The following is a 19091-nucleotide window of genomic DNA, read 5'->3' on the forward strand; positions in this document are numbered from 1 at the left end:
TCAATTCAGAACTACATTTTAGTCCTACCGTCTTGGGAATACACCAAGGTTACCTTGGTTAAAACTTCGATGTGAAAGGGTTGATCACACCACAGTTTTTTTGGATTTTAACAGCTTGATCCTGGTGGGGCAGTCTCTTTTCCAACATTTATAAGTTCTTAAAAGACTTCTCACTATTGTCTCTATGAAATATTTGTCCCTTCATAAGGATTTCTTGTTTGACCACGATTAGAAAAATAGTATATGGAGCTGGGTCATTTTCCTTTAGTATAAAAAGGAAAGTTCTAGTAGTTAGGAACTATAAAGGAGGGGGGAAGAACTGAAATCAAGTGTAATTAACATATGCCTGAGAGCATTTTAATTGTAGTCCCAGGTTTGTAACGTCGTGTGGTCTGTTGCTGTTAGAGTTGCTGTTCCAGGCTGTGTGCGTGTGCTGTCTTTTCAGGAGGTTTCGGCTGATTCGGCTGCCACGCTCACAGCAGCAGAAGAGAGGAAGGAGAAGGTGCCGAGCCCTCATCTGAGTCACCTAGTGGTTTTGACCTCTGGGGACACACTGTATGGGTTGGCGGAAAGAGTGGTCGCCACAGAATCCTTGTAAGTTATTAAAAACAGTTGCTTTGCCATTAAATATTCAAGAAAGATGATAAAAGTAAGCATCGTAGTCTATATTACTTAAAATACTCAGTATTTCTGAGAAACATGTCCTAAGATAGAGTGCCAGTTGATTTTTAAAATGGCATGGTTGATTTTTAGGTGTATAAATGGAAGACGGGAAATCTTGTAAGGTTTGTTCTTTGGCAGTATGATCCTTGCTTTAAGTGAGACTTCAGAGAAACAAGTTAGAGTATGCTGCTGCTGTCGTTTAGTCGCTAAGTCGTGTCCGGACTCTTTGTGACCGCATGGACTGTAGCCCACCAGGCTCCTCTGGCCAGGGGACTCTCCAGGCAAGAATGCTGGAGTGGATTGCCATTTCCTTCTCCAGGGGATCTTCCTAACCCAGTGATCGAACCTGTGTCTCATGCTTTAGCAGGTGGATTCTTTGTGCTGAGCCACCAGGGAAGCTCGTGTTATAGTATAGTTCTTTATATTTTTCCATTGAATTATGACTCTAGAGAAACTGTAGCTACACTCAGTTTAGTATTAAATGTAGTCGATCCTTGACCTTGTAAATCACCAAGTTCTTTAGTAAAATTAAAGCGTATAACTTCTTCTGTAACATGTGGGCATGACTGAGCAACTGATCACACAGTCAGACAGAATACTGAGTTTCTGTGTATGTAACAAAAGGTAAGGAAAAGCAGAATGACTGCCAGTAGTCTTCCGGCTGAGTGACTTCCATTCATGCACATCAGCCTCCTGCCCGGAAGTTCATGTGTATACTTCAGCCAAGTTCCAATTTATTTCATGTTATGAATGTTTGGGTTATTTTTGAAAAGCACCAGGCATTAAATCTGTGAATTCATGGGTCTGTTGTGTGTAATTTACATGGGACCTTTGAAAGAAAGCCTTTCAAAAAGTACCATTGTATTCTTTTTTTCTGTCTTTTCCATTGTGAGTGCGCTTATCTTACATGCAAAGCAGCATAACTGTATACCTTGTAGTAACCAGCTTAGCTCCCTTGAAGTCACGCTTCTTTCACATCAGCTCACGTTCAGAGATAACTCAGCATTAATTTTTGTGTGAATTGTAAATGAGTGTGTCAAGTGGCCATGCATGGTCGTTCTTTAAAATGGAAAATAATTTTGTTAAACTTTTGGTCAGAGATCTTAAAGATTAGTTACACAGAAATATTGACACGCTCTAAATCCTATGTTTTGTTTACATGGTGTGTTATTCATTCCCTTTAGGGTATTCTTGGCTGAACAGTTTGAGTTCCTTCAGCCTCATCTGGATGCTGTGATGCCTGCAGTCAAAAAACCCTTTCTTCAGCAGTTTTATTCTCAGGTCAGACATGTCTGGTATATCCTTTCAACTGTGAGCAAGATAAGACTGTCACATGTTGTTTATTTTATTTTTTTATTTTTTGCTAACGATCAGTGTCTCAACTTCAGGAAAGCTGGATTAGAGTATTTGTTTATTCATTCATGAATTCCTGTATTAACTAGATACTTACTGAACTCCTCATATAACTTTTAGTCTCGTGAGAGAGCCAGTTAAAACTGTATTACACACTAACATATGGAAAATAGATAGCCAGTGGGAATTTGCTATATGACTCAGGGAACTCAAACCAGGGCTCTGTGACCCCCCCTAGATGGATGGAGGTGGGAGGTGGGAGGGAGAATCAATAGGGAGGGGACATATGTATACCTGTGGCTGATATTTGCAGATGTATGGCAGAAACCAACACAATATTATAATTATCCTTCAATTAAAAATAAAGGGAAAAAACCTATTACAATAAACTATATAGTTCTGGTAAAGAAACAGTGGCTGGGTATTTAACCTTGACTAGAGTTGGGGCGGGTATAATTGGCAGAGAAGTGCTGTCTTGAGGAAGTGATGTTTAAACTGGACCGAAGAGAAAGAATCAGGAGTATATATATATTTTTTAATCTGTGTTTTTGATATACTTTCATTGTAGGTTTATATAATTTAATCTTTATTTTTAAAAATTTTACAATTCTTTTTTTTTTATATTGGAGGATAATTGCTTTACAATGTTGCATTGGTTTCTGCCATACCACAACACAAATCACCCATAAGGGGTATATTTCGACTGAGGCAGTGGCCTATATGAAGACCCGCAGGTGAGAGGGAGGCATGGTGGAGCTGAGGCAGATTCAGATTCTTAGACAAGGGAAAAGGGATGGTGATGAGAAAGATGGCTGGAGTGAGTAAGCTGAAGTTACGTGACATCCAGCGCTCCCAGCTGGGAGTTGGACTTTGTTCCAAGGGTACTGAGAAGCTGTGGGAGTATTTGAAAGAGGAGATGAGTAGCACAGTGAGGTGTGTGTTTTGGAAAGAGAGCTTTGGGAGTGGTGTGAGGAATGGACTTTAGATGGCAAACCTAGAGACAGGAGACCAGCTTGAAGAGTTTTGGACTACTTCAGGTGAGAGATGATCGGATCTTGAGTTGCAGTGTGGGAATGGGAATGGAAATGGAGAAAAGCAAAAGAATTTGAAAAATATTTGCCATGAAAATCTGTAGTTTTACCGTTGTATTTTCAGTGGACTGAAGCATATTGAATGTCTCAAAATTATATTTTGAGTAAGATCTTTGCCCACAAGTTAAAAGTATTTTCATAATTTATATCTCCAAATGTAGTGTTTTATTTTCAGATACGATGTGTACTAGAAATGGGGGCAAAATAGTTTTTATAAATTTGATACTTTGAGAAAAAGTTTGGTTTTCTGTGAAATTTATTTCAGACGGTCTCAACGGCCAGTGAACTACGCAAACCAATTTACTGGATTGTAGCTGGTAAAGCCATTGATTATGAACAGATGCTGCTGCTGATGGCTAATGTGAAATGGGATGTAAAAGAAATTATGTCACAGCACAACATATATGTAGATACGCTGTTAAAGGCAAGTATTCTGGGAAACACCTTTGTTAAAGATGCTTATAGTATGGAACTATTCCTGTAATTGCAGTCACTCTGAAGTCGTGAGATTATGGTTTTTACCATATTCGAGCATTCTTGTGATGCTAAAGCTCCTGAGTTGGATTTGGATTTCCTTCCAAATTTTGTGTTCTTTTAGACCCAAGAATACTTCGTAGATTTTGTCTTTGCTCACAAGTTTCCCATTTTGAGTTAGAGTTTGATATGTGTCTTGGCTGCCTTTCATGTTACATGATCTCAATAGCCATGGCTGGAGTGACAAGAAGACCTTTCTATAGTTGTATTTATATTCATTGGCGAGAGGTTATACTCCTGGCTATTCTAGTTGGTTTTCCCCAGAAATCACATTAATTTTGCTATGTGTCATGCCAACACTGTTGTGTTTAATGACTTAAAGTTATAAGTTTTCTGAAAAGAAGTGTAGTTTTGTTTTTTCATTTATGTATCAACAGATATTTATAAATCATCTGACATGTGTCGAACACTGATCTAGCTGCTAGCAATATAGTTAGTTGTGAATTAAGGAGCTTAATGTGCCATCAGGGTATTTATATGCTAGAGCAGGGACAACAGTAAAGAGATACATAATGTGTCAGGTGGTGACTAGTCTTGTGAAAGAATAACCAGCAGAAGAGGGATAGAGAGTGGCAGAGTGTGGGTTGGGGGAGGAATACCATATATTTCCTTGTGGTCAAAGAAGGACTCACAGTGGTAATGAGAGGCCTGAAGAAAGTGAGACAGTGAACCATGAGCATGTCTGAGGTGAGGAAAGAGCAACTGAGAAAATGAAAACAGCTTTCAGAAAAGTGTTGCTTTTCATATTTGTCAGTGAAAAGAAAAGTTGGCCCTTCCTGGCTCCCTATTTATATCATTTACACAAACATTCTTACCTGCTTCATCCAAGATGTAAATAATAGCCTAGAATATTTGAGAAGCAGTCAACAAACCCAGAGATCAAAGCAGAGATAGCAGCCGGATTCATCTGGGGTGCCAACTCCCAGTGCGTCTAGGACCGTTCTGGAGGGCTGGGTTGAGGACTTTGAGACTGTCCTCAGAGTCAAGGAACTAAGGGAGCCAAGATCAGTTAAAAGTGTCCAGGTGTTAGCACGAGATCTGCACATGCTTGATAGTTGCCACCCTGGAAGGACTTTGATTTCTCGAGCACCCGGGAGACTTCAGCTGGGAATTTTAATTCGGAATATAAAAGATACATGTAATTTATAATCACACTTTTTTGAACAGTTCTATTTTTGGAAAGTTGATTCTGTTTTTTATGACCTGCTAATTATAGTACTTGGGCTTCCTTAAGGTGGCTTAGCAGTAAAGAATCCACCTGTCAATGCAGGAGACTTGGGTTCCCTGGGTGGGAAGATCCCCTGGAGGAGGAAATTGGCAACCCACTCCAGGATTCTTACCTGGAGAATCCTATTTACAGAGGAGCCTGGTGGGCTACAGTCCATTGGGTTGCAAAGAGTTGGACACAACTTAGCACTAAACAACAATTACAGTACTTAAGGAGATGCAAGAAAAAAGAGACTTCTGCCCTCAGTGAATAGAGGGCAGAAAAGTAGAAAGAGGCTGCTGCTTCTAGTGAAAAGTGAAAGGGAAGTCGCTCAGTCATGTCTGACTCTTTGCGACCCCATGGACTGCAGCCCACCAGGCTCCTCCATCCATGGGATTTTCCAGGCAAGAGTACTGGAGTGGGGTGCCATTGCCTGCTTGCTTCAATTAGTCTTAATTTCAAGAAATATTATAAGAAAGAGCCAGTGTTACTCAGATTATTAACCTGAACTCAAGTTTCAGCAGCTTAAGACTTTCTCTCTTAAGGGAACTTTTATGTTGAATTTTGTTCTTTTTGTTAACTTTCCCAAGTCCAAACCTTTAGGTAAAAGCAGTCTGCATTTGTTGTCCCAAATGGATCATAAGTAAAATGAAATAATTTTATTATTCATTTAACAATAAGCATTCTTGAAGATTGTATTTAGCAATGAGTAGAATGGCATTTTACACAATAAGCATATAAATTTATCTTTAAAATATTAATAAAATGTATTGAGACTTTTAAAATCTAAAGCAGCTTTTACTGTAGTGAAGCATAAATCTGGTAGCAAATACTACTGGTTCTGCTAGATTCATGAAATGAAAAAAGAGGAAGAGCAATTATTATTTACTTTGATTTTCAAAAGTAAGCTTAATGGATTGAAGACCCACTTCTTTCTCATAAATAATTAAAAGCTGTTAACTGTCAAAGAATAAATCATCAAAAAAAATTGTGATCTAGGAAGTAGCGAAGGATAACACAACCATCATGTAATACTAGCTTCACTGGTGATGAACAGTTTAGATTTTTTTCCAACCTGTGTGTTATTTGAACACACTGTCAGTCTTGGCTTATTACGTATTGCATAGCTTCTTTATTGAGGAAACTAAAGAGAAAAATACTGTTGTAAGGACTGTTAAATTTATTTGAACTGTATTATCAAGAAAGAATCAACAGCATTTACTTTTGTTAATCAACATATTTAGATGATAATAGTCTCAAGAAATCAGATATATAAATTTATTGAAGGATGAGCCATCTGCTGTTTTCATGTTGTTGGAATTGTCTAAATTACATATGTTTTTATTTTTAGGAGAGTAGTACCATAAAAGGTACTGATGAGTAATAAAAATGTTCGGTTTTTCTAAAGGTAATGAGATAATATGGAGCTTTTTTGGTGCTGAAAATTTACAGCTATTATATGATTTGAATCTTTCAGTATGTAATCATTTATTGATACTTTAAAGGAATGTTTAGGAAAGAGAATAATTTATCAGACTGCTCTCTAAGGATTACAGCTACAAATTGCATATAGTTTACTCTGAGTTGAAAGCTCATTAAAACATTTTTTAAAAATCTGGGTCTCTTGAAGATATTTTTAAAGACATATTAGTTATTAAGCCTTTTTAATCCATACTGACAGTCATAGAAAATTTGAGATGTAGAAACATTGGAATATTGTTTAATCAGTTAATGGCACTTACTTCCTTTGAGAGGAAATGTAGTGTACTCTATATTACAACATGATTAGTCAATTTCATATACTTCACAGTAAGTCCAAATTATCTTGGGCATTATCTCTTTTTGTTTTACTTGATTTCATTCTGAGTCTTTTAGTCTTTTTTTGCCTCTAAGATGGGAAAGCATTATAATTGAATTCACATATGGCTATGATTTTTCTTAGGAATTTGAGCAGTTTAACATGCGGTTGAATGAAGTTTCTAAGAGAGTTCGGATACCCTTGCCTGTGTCTAATATACTTTGGGAACATTGTATACGCCTCGCTAATAGAACTATTGTGGAAGGGTAAGTTTTCCATGAAAGCATATCTGATTCCTCAGTCATAATATATGAGTAACATTATGTATTATCACCAACAGATGCAGAGAACAGATAAGACATACTGATAAATGGCAGACAGTCTCATAATAATTCAGAGACATTAAATCCTACTGTGTCCCTTTTTTTCTTTCTGATGACTTAGAATCAACTGGTCGGAGTGAGGAATGTAGCATCTAATGGTTATCTGAAAGTTAAACTATTATTATCAAATATAATTATGCTGATGATTATTATACATCCTGTTCATTGATTACTATTTGGCATTTATTGGACCAAGCCCTTCACAGGATTCTGTCACTAAATCCTAACATAAACTCTCTTTGATAGTGCTGTTCTCTGTTTTGTCAACAGAAAGATAGCCTCGCCTCAGAAAATCAAGGCTACAGAGGTTAAATAACTTGTCCAGGTTCACGCAGTCTTTGAAATGCAGAGAAGGCTTAATATCTCCTAATTTTCTCATGGCAAAATCAGTCCTCAAAACCACAATATCACTGCTTATAATATCATTATTATATCCTTGTAGACCATATAAATCTTTCATATGTTGAGTTTACAGATCAAAAGTAATTTTCCCACTTACTCAGAGGTCATGTTTATACTCTGTCCATAACATCGGGAACACAAGTAAGAATTAGTAATAGATTTAAAATATACCTGGAAGACAAGCTTCTATTTCAAAGACCATTCACAGTGATCTAGAATGGCACATCAGTTGAATTTTCACACTGTCGTTCATCTGATTTCTCTTCAGTTCTTATTTGTTACAGAAAAGAATGTGTCAGAAAGTGGAAGGTGACAATGACAAGCTGACAGCAGCCTTGGCATTTTGTATTGAAGTCAGCAATGCTGTAAATCCCAAGATGTCTCTGTGTCAGCAGTCATGACTGGATTTTACTGTTAATAAATTTGTTCAATAGTAGAATAGTGACAGACAAATATTATATGTTTCAATATAAACACTATTTAAAAAAAGCTTTATCACGTTAAATAATATAAAATAGTCTTCTTGCAGATTTTCTTAGGGAAAGTACCTCATCTCCTCAGATTGAATTCTCCACATTTTGTGTGATTGAAGGAATGAGACTCTGACTTAATGAATAATAAAATTGTACTGTTAGGGTTAACAAATATATTCTTATTACTAGTCCGCCTTAGAACATGCAGTTTTTTAGTAGTGTGGGGTCTCAGAAATAAGTCTATAAAAGTGTTTTATTATGAGAAATATGTATATACTTTCTATGCTTCTGTTTCTTAGGTTTGCTGAATGTTTATGGGAGAGTTATTTCATTTGTTTTCTTTGCATTGAGTAGTTATATTGAACAGTTTTATGAAGCTAAGATTACTGGGGAATATTCATAGCTTAATTTTATAAATAATTCTTGGCAGCCAGATTAACTTGAATGTCAGTTTAACTTTCTTATAGATGAGTATGTTAATTGATTTTGCAGAACTCTGGCCTGTAGAACAGCAAAGAATCTTAGAAGTTGCTTGATCTCTTGGCTTTGCAAATGAGAAAACTGAGACCCAGATAAGGAATATGATTGCTGAGTGACAGGGCCCAAACACAACACAGTCCTTCTGGCTCAACACTTCTGTCCTCTTTTACTTACAGCGTCTCAGCAAATGTGGGTTAGAGGAAAGTTTAATAAGTGCCTGAAGGTTTCTTTTCCTAGCCATCCCATCCCTTGTGCTTTTTTATTATTGTGTATCTTAGATACGCCAACGTCAAGAAGTGTAGTAATGAGGGTCGTGCCTTGATGCAATTGGATTTTCAACAGTTTTTAATGAAACTTGAAAAGCTAACTGATATCAGACCCATTCCGGATAAAGAATTTGTGGAAACCTATATTAAAGCGTACTACCTAACTGAGAATGACATGGAACGCTGGATCAAAGAGCACAGGGTGAGAGCTGAGAAGCAGTTAATTAAATTTTTATTCTTCCTCTTTTGTGTTGTGCTTGTGTGGTATGTTAGATAATTCAAAATCATATGGGTGAAACAAACTTTTTTTTTTTTTTAGCATGAACTACTTAGGCCAGTTCTTTACCATATTCATATTGTGTGTGTGCAACACTCTTTGCCTCATCAGATCCTTTTGAGACTTTGTGAACTGTAACAGTAATTATCTGGAAAAACAGAGTCTGAACTTTAGCTGTGTTTGTCCTGCAACTGTGTTGTAGGAAAAGAGCTGAAATTGGTAACCTTCACGACAAATACAGGAACACTGAAATGAGTGTCAAGCTAAAGTCTATATATAACTTTTAGAAAGCTGGAGTGGAGTGCCATTAGAATACTGGAGTGGATTGCCATTTCCTTCTCCAGAGGATCTTCTGACCGAGGGATTAAACCATGTCTTTTGCATCTCCTGCATTGGCAGCAGGTTCTTTACCACTGCCGCCACCCGGGATGGCATCACCAACTCGATGGACATGAATTTGAGCAAGCTTCAGGAGTTGGTGATGGACAGGGAAGCCTGGCGTGCTGCAGTCCATGGGCTCTCAAAGAGTCAGGCATGACTGAGCAGCTGAACTGAACTGAATTGATATACAATTTAAACCTTCTTGTAGCCATCAACAGTGATGTTCTGAACACACTGACATGTAGTAGTGATGACTGGATATTTGTTGTTTAGTTACTAAGTCGTGTCCAACTCTGTGACCCCATGGACTGTAGCCTACCAGGCTCTTCTGTCCATGGGATTCTCCAGGCAAGAATACTGGAGTGGGTTGCCATTTCCTTCTCCAGGGGATCTTCCCAACGCAGGGATCGAACCCACTTCTCTTGCATTGGCAAGCAGATTCTTTACCATTGAGCCACCAGTGAAGCCTAATGATTGAATATGCAAATATTTATTACCTAAATAGCTCAATTTAATTTCATCCTACATTAGATTTTACCTTAAGTATAGATAAAATTGTTTTTCTTTTGTGTGAGTATATAGATATGTAGAGAAAAATACTACATGTAATAAGTGTTATTTAAAATTCTGAATTTTTGACACAGTTCAATCAACATTTATCACCAGGGAATGCTCAATACAAGGAGCTTTTTGATATGATGGTTATATCATTTGTCTAGTTAGGCAGTATGTGAAGATGGATTTAATGAAAATATGGGAAGTGTTAAAATCTTCACTGAATCTTATTCCATCAATAACTCTAGCACTCACATGCTATAAACATCATAGGTAAAAGTTATGTAAGTGTTTATTTCATCTGACTGGATAAGGAAGTAAGGAATTGTTTATATTTATCAGGCACATCCTTTCTAGTTTCAACACTTTAGAAAAAGAAAATGAAGTTTAGTCTGGACCATTAACCTGAATTTTGTGTTAATGTTTCAGATCTCTGACAGTAGTTTCAGATCTCTGACATCTTTCAGTGGTTTTGATCAGTACACCAGAACTGAGAAATGTCAGCACTTTTCATCTCATTGACCTCTGTCATTTGAGGAACAAGATAGCTATATCAGATGCAGATCAACTGCTGAATGTGGCTAGAATCCATTTCATAACTTAAGCAATTAGCACTTTGGAGTTGGTATTGAGGAAGGGATTTGGGACAAGTAGTTGAGGAGAAGGCGATGGCATCCCACTCCAGTACTCTTGCCTGGAAAAGCCCATGGATGGAGGAGCCTGGTGGGCTGCAGTCCATGGAGTTGTGAAGAGTCGGACACGACTGAGAGACTTCACTTTCACTTTTCACTTTCATGCATTGGAGAAGGAAATGGCAGCCCACTCCAGTGTTCTTGCTTTGAGAATCCCAGGAACGGTGGAGCCTGGTGGGCTGCCATCTATGGGGTCGCACAGAGTCGGACACGACTGAATCGAGTTAGCAGCAGCAGCTGAGGAGAAAAAGCCCAACTCATAGAGATTCATTATTTGATGTAAGACAGATGCCCATTTTAGGGTTTCTTCTTTTGATACAGTGGACTAAAGTTTTTTATTGTTGTTGTTCAGTCTCTGAGTCGTGTTCAGCTCTTTGTGACCCCATGAACTGCAGCACGCTAGATAGTCCTTCACTGTCTCCCAGAGTTTGCTCAGAGTCACGTCCATTGAGTCGGTGATGCCATCCAGCCGTCTCATCCTCTGTCGTCCCCTTCTCCTGCTACCTTAAATCTTTCCCAGCATCAGGGTCTTTTCCAGTGAGTCAGTTCTTCACATCAGGTGGCCAAAGTGTTGGAGCTTCAGCTTCAGCATCAGTCCTTCCAGTGGGTATTCAGGACTGATTTCCTTTAGGATTGACTGGTGTGATCTCCTTGCAGTCCAAGGGACTCTCAAGAGTCCTCTCCAGCACCACAGTTTGAAAGCTTCAATTTTTTAGTGCTCAGCCTTCATTATGGTCCAACTCTCACATCCGTATGTGACTACTGGCAAAACCACAGCTTTGACCATACGGACTTTTGTCAGCAAAGTGATGTCTCTGCTTTTTAATATGCTGTCATAGCTTAGTGTTTCGGAAGAGTTTTATTCACTGATATCTGTAATACAGTGAAATTTTCCTTGCAGCAAGATTGTCCTGTTTTCTAGAGCTCTTTCCACAATGCCTGTATGGTGCCTGGATGGTACTTCCTAAGTGTTGAGTGATCACTTGAGAGAATTCACCAGGTGTTGATGGGTGCTCTCAGAGATCAGACACACACTGAGCAGTTTGCTGAATTATTAGAATGAACTCTTCCCTGTATTTTGAAATTTTACTGTCTTTAATGTTGTCTCCAGTGAAGACATGTTCTTTTCTCGTTAGATAATAGAACACAGCTCTTTCCCTTGCTGAGCTCTTGGTCTTAATTCTCCAGAACCAAATCAAGATGCAGAACTTTCTGATGAGTCCTGTTCATCATGTGCATCCTGACAACTTATCTGAAAGCCAGGAACTTTGTACAGTTTGAACAGCAAAAAAATACTTAGATAGTTGAGTGTCAGGCAACATGGATTTGAACTGTACAGGTCCACTTACATGCGGTTTTCTTCAGTAGTGGATACCTACATTATCCTCAGTTGGTTAAATTCTTTAATATGGAGGGACATCAGAGGAGGAGGACCAACTATAAACTCGGTGCAAGTTTTCCACTGTGTGGAAAGCGCCCCTACTCCCCGAGCTGTTCACAGGTCAACTGTGGCTTCAATTTTACTTTCTAGCTACCATTAAGATACAAGGGTTTAAGAACCAATAATTTTCTGATCTTTGTTATTAACCTTATTCATTTGTTATGCCTCAGAAGAGTTATTCTGTGTTTGGAGATTTTTTTTCTTTTATCTAAAATGTGCAAAATGTGCAGTGCTAGAAGCTACTTACTTAGTAGCCCTTTATTATATGTATATAAATTTTTGAGATGTCAGCGTATTTTGATAACTCGATGACAAAGACCATCGCAGAAAGAAGCGTAGTGTGTGATCTTAAAAATATTAAGCATTAGCATGTTATGTGCCATGTGAAGGGCTTCCCTGGCTCAGCGGTAAAGAACCTGCCTGACAGTGCAGAGATGCAGGTTCATTCCCTGGTTCGGGAAGACACCCTGGAGAAGGAGATGGCAACCCACTCCAGTGTTCTTGCCTGGAGAATTCCATGGACGGCGGAGCCTGGTGGGCTACAGTCCATGGGGTCGCAAAGAGTCAGACACGACTAGTGACTGAGCATGAATGCATGCACGTGCCATAAAAAAAAGATGCTGGTGGTTCCTCTTTCAAATTCATGCTGTAGATGCTCTTATTCCCTTATTACAGTTCTGTAACCAGTTTGTTTTCCATGTCTCAATTATAATTTCCACTGCTTTTCACTGGTTGGTAGTGCTTAGTAATTACCCACTGAGTCCTGATTATCTATGTCTGTTCTTTTTCTGCATTGATCACACACATGTGTATCAGTGTACTAAATTTGAATCTTCTTTTTTTGAGCAGGAGTATTCAACAAAGCAGCTGACCAACCTGGTAAATGTTTGCCTGGGATCCCATATCAATAAGAAAGCAAGACAAAAACTTCTCTCAGCGATAGATGATATAGACAGACCCAAAAGATAATGAACACAGTTCTTTTTCCTCAGTGGTATTGATGGTCTCTCAGCGCACATGACATGAAAGCCAGTTTTTCATGCACTGCTGACAGCTGTCCTAAGAAAACTTTGTGCATGCTCTTTACAGCTGGAAAGTGGAAAACACTGAAGTTTACGTGGTGTTCGCAAATGATTTTTATATGCCGTGATCTCAGCTCTTCAATTTTTGGTCTCGTTTGTTGTATTCCTTCCTTGAAATGATATTGCCTCATCATAACTATTGTTACATGACTACAGTTATCCATTTTACTGAAGAATGTACTCTAAGTGTATGATCAGACGAAACAGTGACAGTACACTCACGGGCGGTTTCGGAGAATGAATTTATGTTGGTATTTTTCTACCCTCTAAAAATTTAGTTCTTAATAAGTGTAATATGAGAGGGTTAATGTGTAATGTCTCCTAATTATGAACACTGCATGACAATTGAAAAGTACACGTAAGCTAAATAGTTGAAGAATCAGTATGCTTTCTGTGTTTTTAAATGTCAGTATTTGTGTTAGGGTTAATGACACAGTGGTCATAAATGATGAAATTTAATAAATACTATAACATGATCAAATGAGACTGCATTTTGGTATTTTTTCATAGCAGACAGATTGGATACAGCTATAATGGAATTTCTTCTTTTTTTTTTTTTTAAACCATGTTCTAATTTTAATGGTCTTTTTTCCTGAAATTGGTTTGAGAAGTAATTTCATTGGGTAAACCTCTTCAGTGCCTGAGTGGTGATTGTGGGACTTCCTTCTTCCCTCCCTCCCTTTTTTTCTTTTTTTTTTTTTCCTTTTTTTCTTTTTAAATAATGGATTTTTTTTTTTTTTTCCTGTAAGCTTTGTTCTCTTTGAATTTAACTTTTGTCTTAGAACAGCAAAACCTGGCTTAGGTGATTCAAGGAAAGACTTGCCAGTTAGTCAGGCATAGGTGTAGGATCATATGTTCACCATTCTTAAGCATCGACTTTGTATCACAGATACAATGTCAGTTAGCCAGTGATAAGCTTTGGAACTAAGTTAGTTTTTAGTAACTGTGTACTGTTAACTCTGAAATCTTCTTTGAAGCTAAGGATCTTCTACCATCATAAATGACATAAAAGTCAATTGCCTGTGCACTCCTGCCAGCTGTCTGCTAAGAAATTTTTTGCATGTTCTTTCTGACTGGGGAGTAGAAGCAGCTTGTTGGTGTTGGTCCAGGATTACTCGACATGACCTGTAACATTGCCAGCTCCCAGAATCCTGAAGCGTCTCAAGAGAAAAGGGCCTTGTGTCCTGTGAGTCTTTGAGAGCTGAGTTGCTGAAGGGCACAGCGTGGCATGTGATCAACACAGAGGTGACAAAGGAGTGATTGCCACCCAGCGTTCGTTGGTCCCTGCAGATGCCTGTAACTGGCAGAAGATGGCATGAAACACAGAATATGTCGGCGTGAGGGGAGTTAGTGTGAATCTGTGTCATGCATTTTTCGTTTTCCATCTCTCACTTCCCTGTTCATTTGCTGTCAATTTAGTATTGACAGTAAATCTTCCCTCTCGTGAAAAGGTGTGAACCTGGCGCCATTCATACGTTGCACAATGATCTCCTTGTGGAACTAGACTGTGTACTTATAAGGTGGGTCCTGCAGGTAACCATTATCTATATGCAGCCTCTTGTAGAAAGCAAACATGAGATAAGCTTAGTCGTTGGTTTAAATGCCATATTCAGCTGGGCATGTAAAGAGCTAATCAGTCTCATTTCTCAATTGATTAGGCCCTGCTTACTTCTTAGTTTTCACACTGGTTTTCTTGCATTTCTACTTTGCTTCACTCTAGATTGTATGATGAGCAGTTATCTGCCTGGTAGGGTGTTTTCCTGGGTGATAACAGTAGATACAGGAGAATTATTTATCTTGTTGGATACAGCTGTATCAGTTGGAGAGTCCTTGTAGCTCACCTGTACTTTGCTTTCCTCATCTTCAAAATAAAAGTGCTACATCTTTTTTTGATAGTTTTTAAGAAAAATATTTTGTTTTTTCATTAAAAGCTTAATAAGTGTAAATGACTTTAAAATAATACGGTATTTGAATCTTTAAATTACTTTAAATTATAAAAGAGTTACCAGACATTTCTCAAGTATCGTATTGTAATGATACTGAATTATAACCATATGACATTTTATGAAACTAATTTTTTTCTTGATATTTTAAAAACTTTGTATTTTGCACTGGGGTATAGCTGGTTAACAATGTTGAGACAGTTTCAGGTGAACAGCGAAGGCACTCGGCCATACACATACATGTATCCATTCTCCCCCAAACTCCCCTCCCATCCAGTCTTATGAAACTGATTTTAAGATAAATAGAATTGAAAAGCTGAGAATGTAAATGGAATTATACATGTTTTAGAAACTTTACTTTTATAAAACATTTAGTGTCTAAGTATTCCTTAACTGGTATTTTGTATGAATGTGTGCTGTAGGATTCAAGATTTTAAATTGATACGAGAGCCTGGTATATTATTCCCTGAGAAAGAATGATGATTTCTACAAATACATTGTCTCCCATTAAAAAATACCAGGGAGATACATAGCAATTCAAGTGAACTAGTTTGCTTCCGTTTATAAAACCTATAGAGATCTTATAAGATCTCTTTGACTAATAAGCTCATTTGCTCAACTTACAAAATGAAATAGAATTTTCTTGAAGTCAGGACCAGATGGTATTTTATCATATCCTTAAGTAGAATTTCCTTTGAAATTTCCTATTCAGCTGAGTGCTAAAGTGAAACTTTAAGTTTAGATTGAACAGCTTTTTTCTTTACCCACTCGCTGAAATAAAACGTCTTGTAATTCAATTCACTTTGAAAACATAGTTATCTTTTCAAATGAAAAAGTATGCCTGAAGGTGAAATATAAGTTGTGCTCAGAGCAAAAAGAAGTGGTCCAGGGAAAAAAATTTCTATTTTATATTTACTCTTTGGGATAATTTTAATACAGACTTAGTGGTTAACAAAGTGATATTTAACGCTGGACACAATGATTAATGAAAAGAAAATTATTAATACTCTGGTGTATTCTTTGAAAATGTTAAGACTGGTGCAACTTTTTACAGATTTTTTTTTATTATTATGGAAAATATTTGCTTGATAAGAGGCCGTCAAAAAATTTAATCTGTGCCACTCTCCCAAGGACAAAGCTGTGTCAGACTATACATGAGAATTTGTAACTCATCCAAAATGATGGAGGGAAGTAGTTCACTAGTTCTGATACTTTTCTTGATTGGCATATCCTTTTGTGAATGTTGCTAAGTGTTACACCTGCATCATTTTTTTCAGTGCTGCCTTATAGCTGGGCTCAGGACAACTCCCACATTACATACACTGGGTTAAGGAATAGGCTTTCTTGGGGACACTTACAAGCCTGAGACAACAAGAAAAAGAGTAGGCTTTGTCCCTTACTCCCTTGCCATTATCATCAGAGAGGTGAGACGGGAGGGTTGTTTAATGGCAAGTAGAGCAACTTACCAGGCTTCCCTGGTGGCTCTGATTGGTAAAGAATCTGCCTGCAATGCAGGGAGACCCTGGTTCAATCCCTGGGTTGGGAAGATCCCCTGGAGAAGGGAGTGGCTACCCACTCCAGTATTATTTTCTGGAGAACTCCATGGACAGAGGAGTCTGGCAGGCTATATTCCATGGGGTCACAAAGAGACATGACCGAGTGACTAACACTTTGAGTGTCAGAGCAACTCACCACCTAGTGACCTGGGGCCTGTGGATGTTGTTGTTCCTTTGTCTGGGAGGAGAAAGCCGTTTTCTTTGGGAAGATGAATTCCAGTACAATCCCTCCTCTAGTTAGCTCATCACACAGGCAACCTGAGTGAGCTCCAGGGTCAGCCCAGTGTCTGCCTGGTACTGGCAAGGTTCTGGTGGATTGGACAGATAACAGCTGCCCTCAGGGAGCCACCAGGGAAGATCTAAATAGATGCAAGCCAAAAACATTTCATAATGAATACTCCAAAGGAAACCTCGGGAGTAGATGTCAGGAAAGATTCCACTGAGGAAGAGATGTGCACCTGGAGACTGAGGGTGAGGAGGAGTTTGGTGAGAAGACGGGGAAGAGTGTGCTTGAAGATGAGAAAGGCCAGGGTGGTTGGCACACAGAAGGAGGGAGAAAGGGGGAAACTGGAAATATGGCAGACTCAGGTGTCTTAAGCACCCAAGAAAGAGCCGCAAATGAATAAGCTGCTGCTGCTGTTGCTAAATTGCTTCAGTCATGTCCGACTCTGTGCAACCCCACAGATGGCAGCCCGCCAGGCTCCCCTGTCCCTGGGATTCTCCAGGCAAGAACACTGGGGTGGGTTGCCATGTCCTCAAATGCATGAAAGTGAAAAGTGAAAGTGAAGTCGCTCAGTCGTGTCTGACTTGTAGTGACCCAATGGACTGCAGCCCACCAGGCTCCTCCATCCATGGGATTTTCCAGGCAAGAGTACTGGAGTGGGGTGCCATTGCCTTCTCTGAAATGAATAAGAGCAGATGTTATTCGATAACGAGTGAGATGTGGGCAGGGCAGGCGAGGCTATATCTATAGGTATTCGAATTATACTTTTAATCTCTGCATTTAAATGAATGAATTGCCTTCATTGGCCCCATCAGCTAAAGGGAGAAGGGGGTCTTTGTACAGAAGACAACTCAGAGCATCCATCTGTGGGTTTCCTTGTGCATCTTGATACCAGAGAATCTTACTTTGCTCAAAATGACACAATGGATGGCGTGGTCGAATAGATGAGATGCAAGTACTTGGAGTCCTCCAACTAGAGTTCCTCCCTAACCTGTCCTGAGCAGCTGGACGGTTTTGTTTGGGCAGGACTCTCACGAATTCACTTATTTACACTCCAGAGCTCCTCACCCCGTATCAGACATAATTGATGTTTGTTTATTGACTTCTTGGTACTGAGAAAAGCATTAATTACACAGTGATTGTTGAAGAGAGGTGCCCACTGGCATTGGAAGCTGAAATCATAACAGTTTAAAAAGAAGCTAATACTGAACTTCTATTCCTTAATTTTTTTTCTTCATACCTGCAGGCTGCCTGAGACAAAAATTGACTTGTTTTAATAGACTGCCCTAGACCAGTGGTTCTCAAAATGTGCTTCCCAGTCAGCAGCCTCAGTATCACCTGAGAACCTGCTTGTGGAGCAGCTTCTCAGGCTGTGCCAGGGACTTTTGGAATCAGAAATTCAGGGTAGGACATCATAGTGTTTTAACAAAACTCTGCTGTTTAGTAGCTCAGTTGTGTCCGACTCTGTGACCCCATGAACTGTAGCCTGCCAGGCTCCTCTATCCATGGGATTCTCCAGGCAAGAATAATGGAGTGGGTTGCCATGCCCCTTCCAGGGGATCTTTCTGACCCAGGGATCTTCCTGACTCAGGGATTGAACTCGAGTCTCCTGCATTGGCAGGTGGCTTCGTTACCACTGAGCCCTCAGGGAAGTGAACCACTGCCTTCACACACACACACATAAAGTGACCCAGAGAAGTTGTTCACTTGGAACTTTTTCCTCACAGGACGGTAGACTAGCTATTCCAAGACAGACTGTTGAGGGGGCCTTTTTTCCCTCCATATTTGGACAGTTTTTTTCTTTTTCCCTTCCACTTGAGGATAAGAATTTATACTTTTCTGTGAAAGAAGTGTTGTTAGCTCATTGCCTTCCCCATATGAGCCTCTATAGTGTTTGAACAGGCCACCAAGCGTGTGTGTGTCCTTCACTCTGATTTGAGTGGAATCAGAAAGATTCTCCCGAGAGAGTTTTAAGTGCCCAAGTCACAAGCAGTGAGACAAGTGGAGCTGCAGGAATAAAATATAATGTATTATGTTTTACAGAAATTTTGTCTTTGATTCTCTCAGCAATTAACTGAATCAGATGGAGAGAACGGCCAATTGATTTGGTAAAAGGAGCTTGGCATGAGCTGGGTGTGTGTTGGTAATCAGGCTTCTGATGGGTTCATATTGTTTCATTCTTGCCCAGTCTCCAGTTACCCTTCTGTGTCAATAATTTTAAATTTGTTTATCTAAGATGGGATAATCATAGTACCTACTTCATTGAGCTATTGTAAGAATAAAAGAAATGT

General features: G+C 38.9%; 1 protein-coding gene across 1 annotated transcript in view; it reads left to right on the forward strand.

Annotated features, from left to right (window-relative positions):
• Nucleotides 1-13559, forward strand: part of VPS50 (VPS50 subunit of EARP/GARPII complex) — a 132035-nt gene extending 118476 nt beyond the window's left edge. Inside the window, 6 exon segments of the mRNA NM_001105413.2 lie at nt 446-594; nt 1848-1944; nt 3373-3531; nt 6791-6912; nt 8663-8852; nt 12846-13559. Coding sequence (NP_001098883.1) covers nt 446-594; nt 1848-1944; nt 3373-3531; nt 6791-6912; nt 8663-8852; nt 12846-12965 — 837 coding nt within the window. The 3' untranslated portion in view covers nt 12966-13559.
• Nucleotides 13560-19091: the final 5532 nt, after the last annotated feature.

Source organism: Bos taurus, chromosome 4, assembly GCF_002263795.3.
Source record: "Bos taurus isolate L1 Dominette 01449 registration number 42190680 breed Hereford chromosome 4, ARS-UCD2.0, whole genome shotgun sequence".
NCBI lineage: Eukaryota > Metazoa > Chordata > Mammalia > Artiodactyla > Bovidae > Bos > Bos taurus.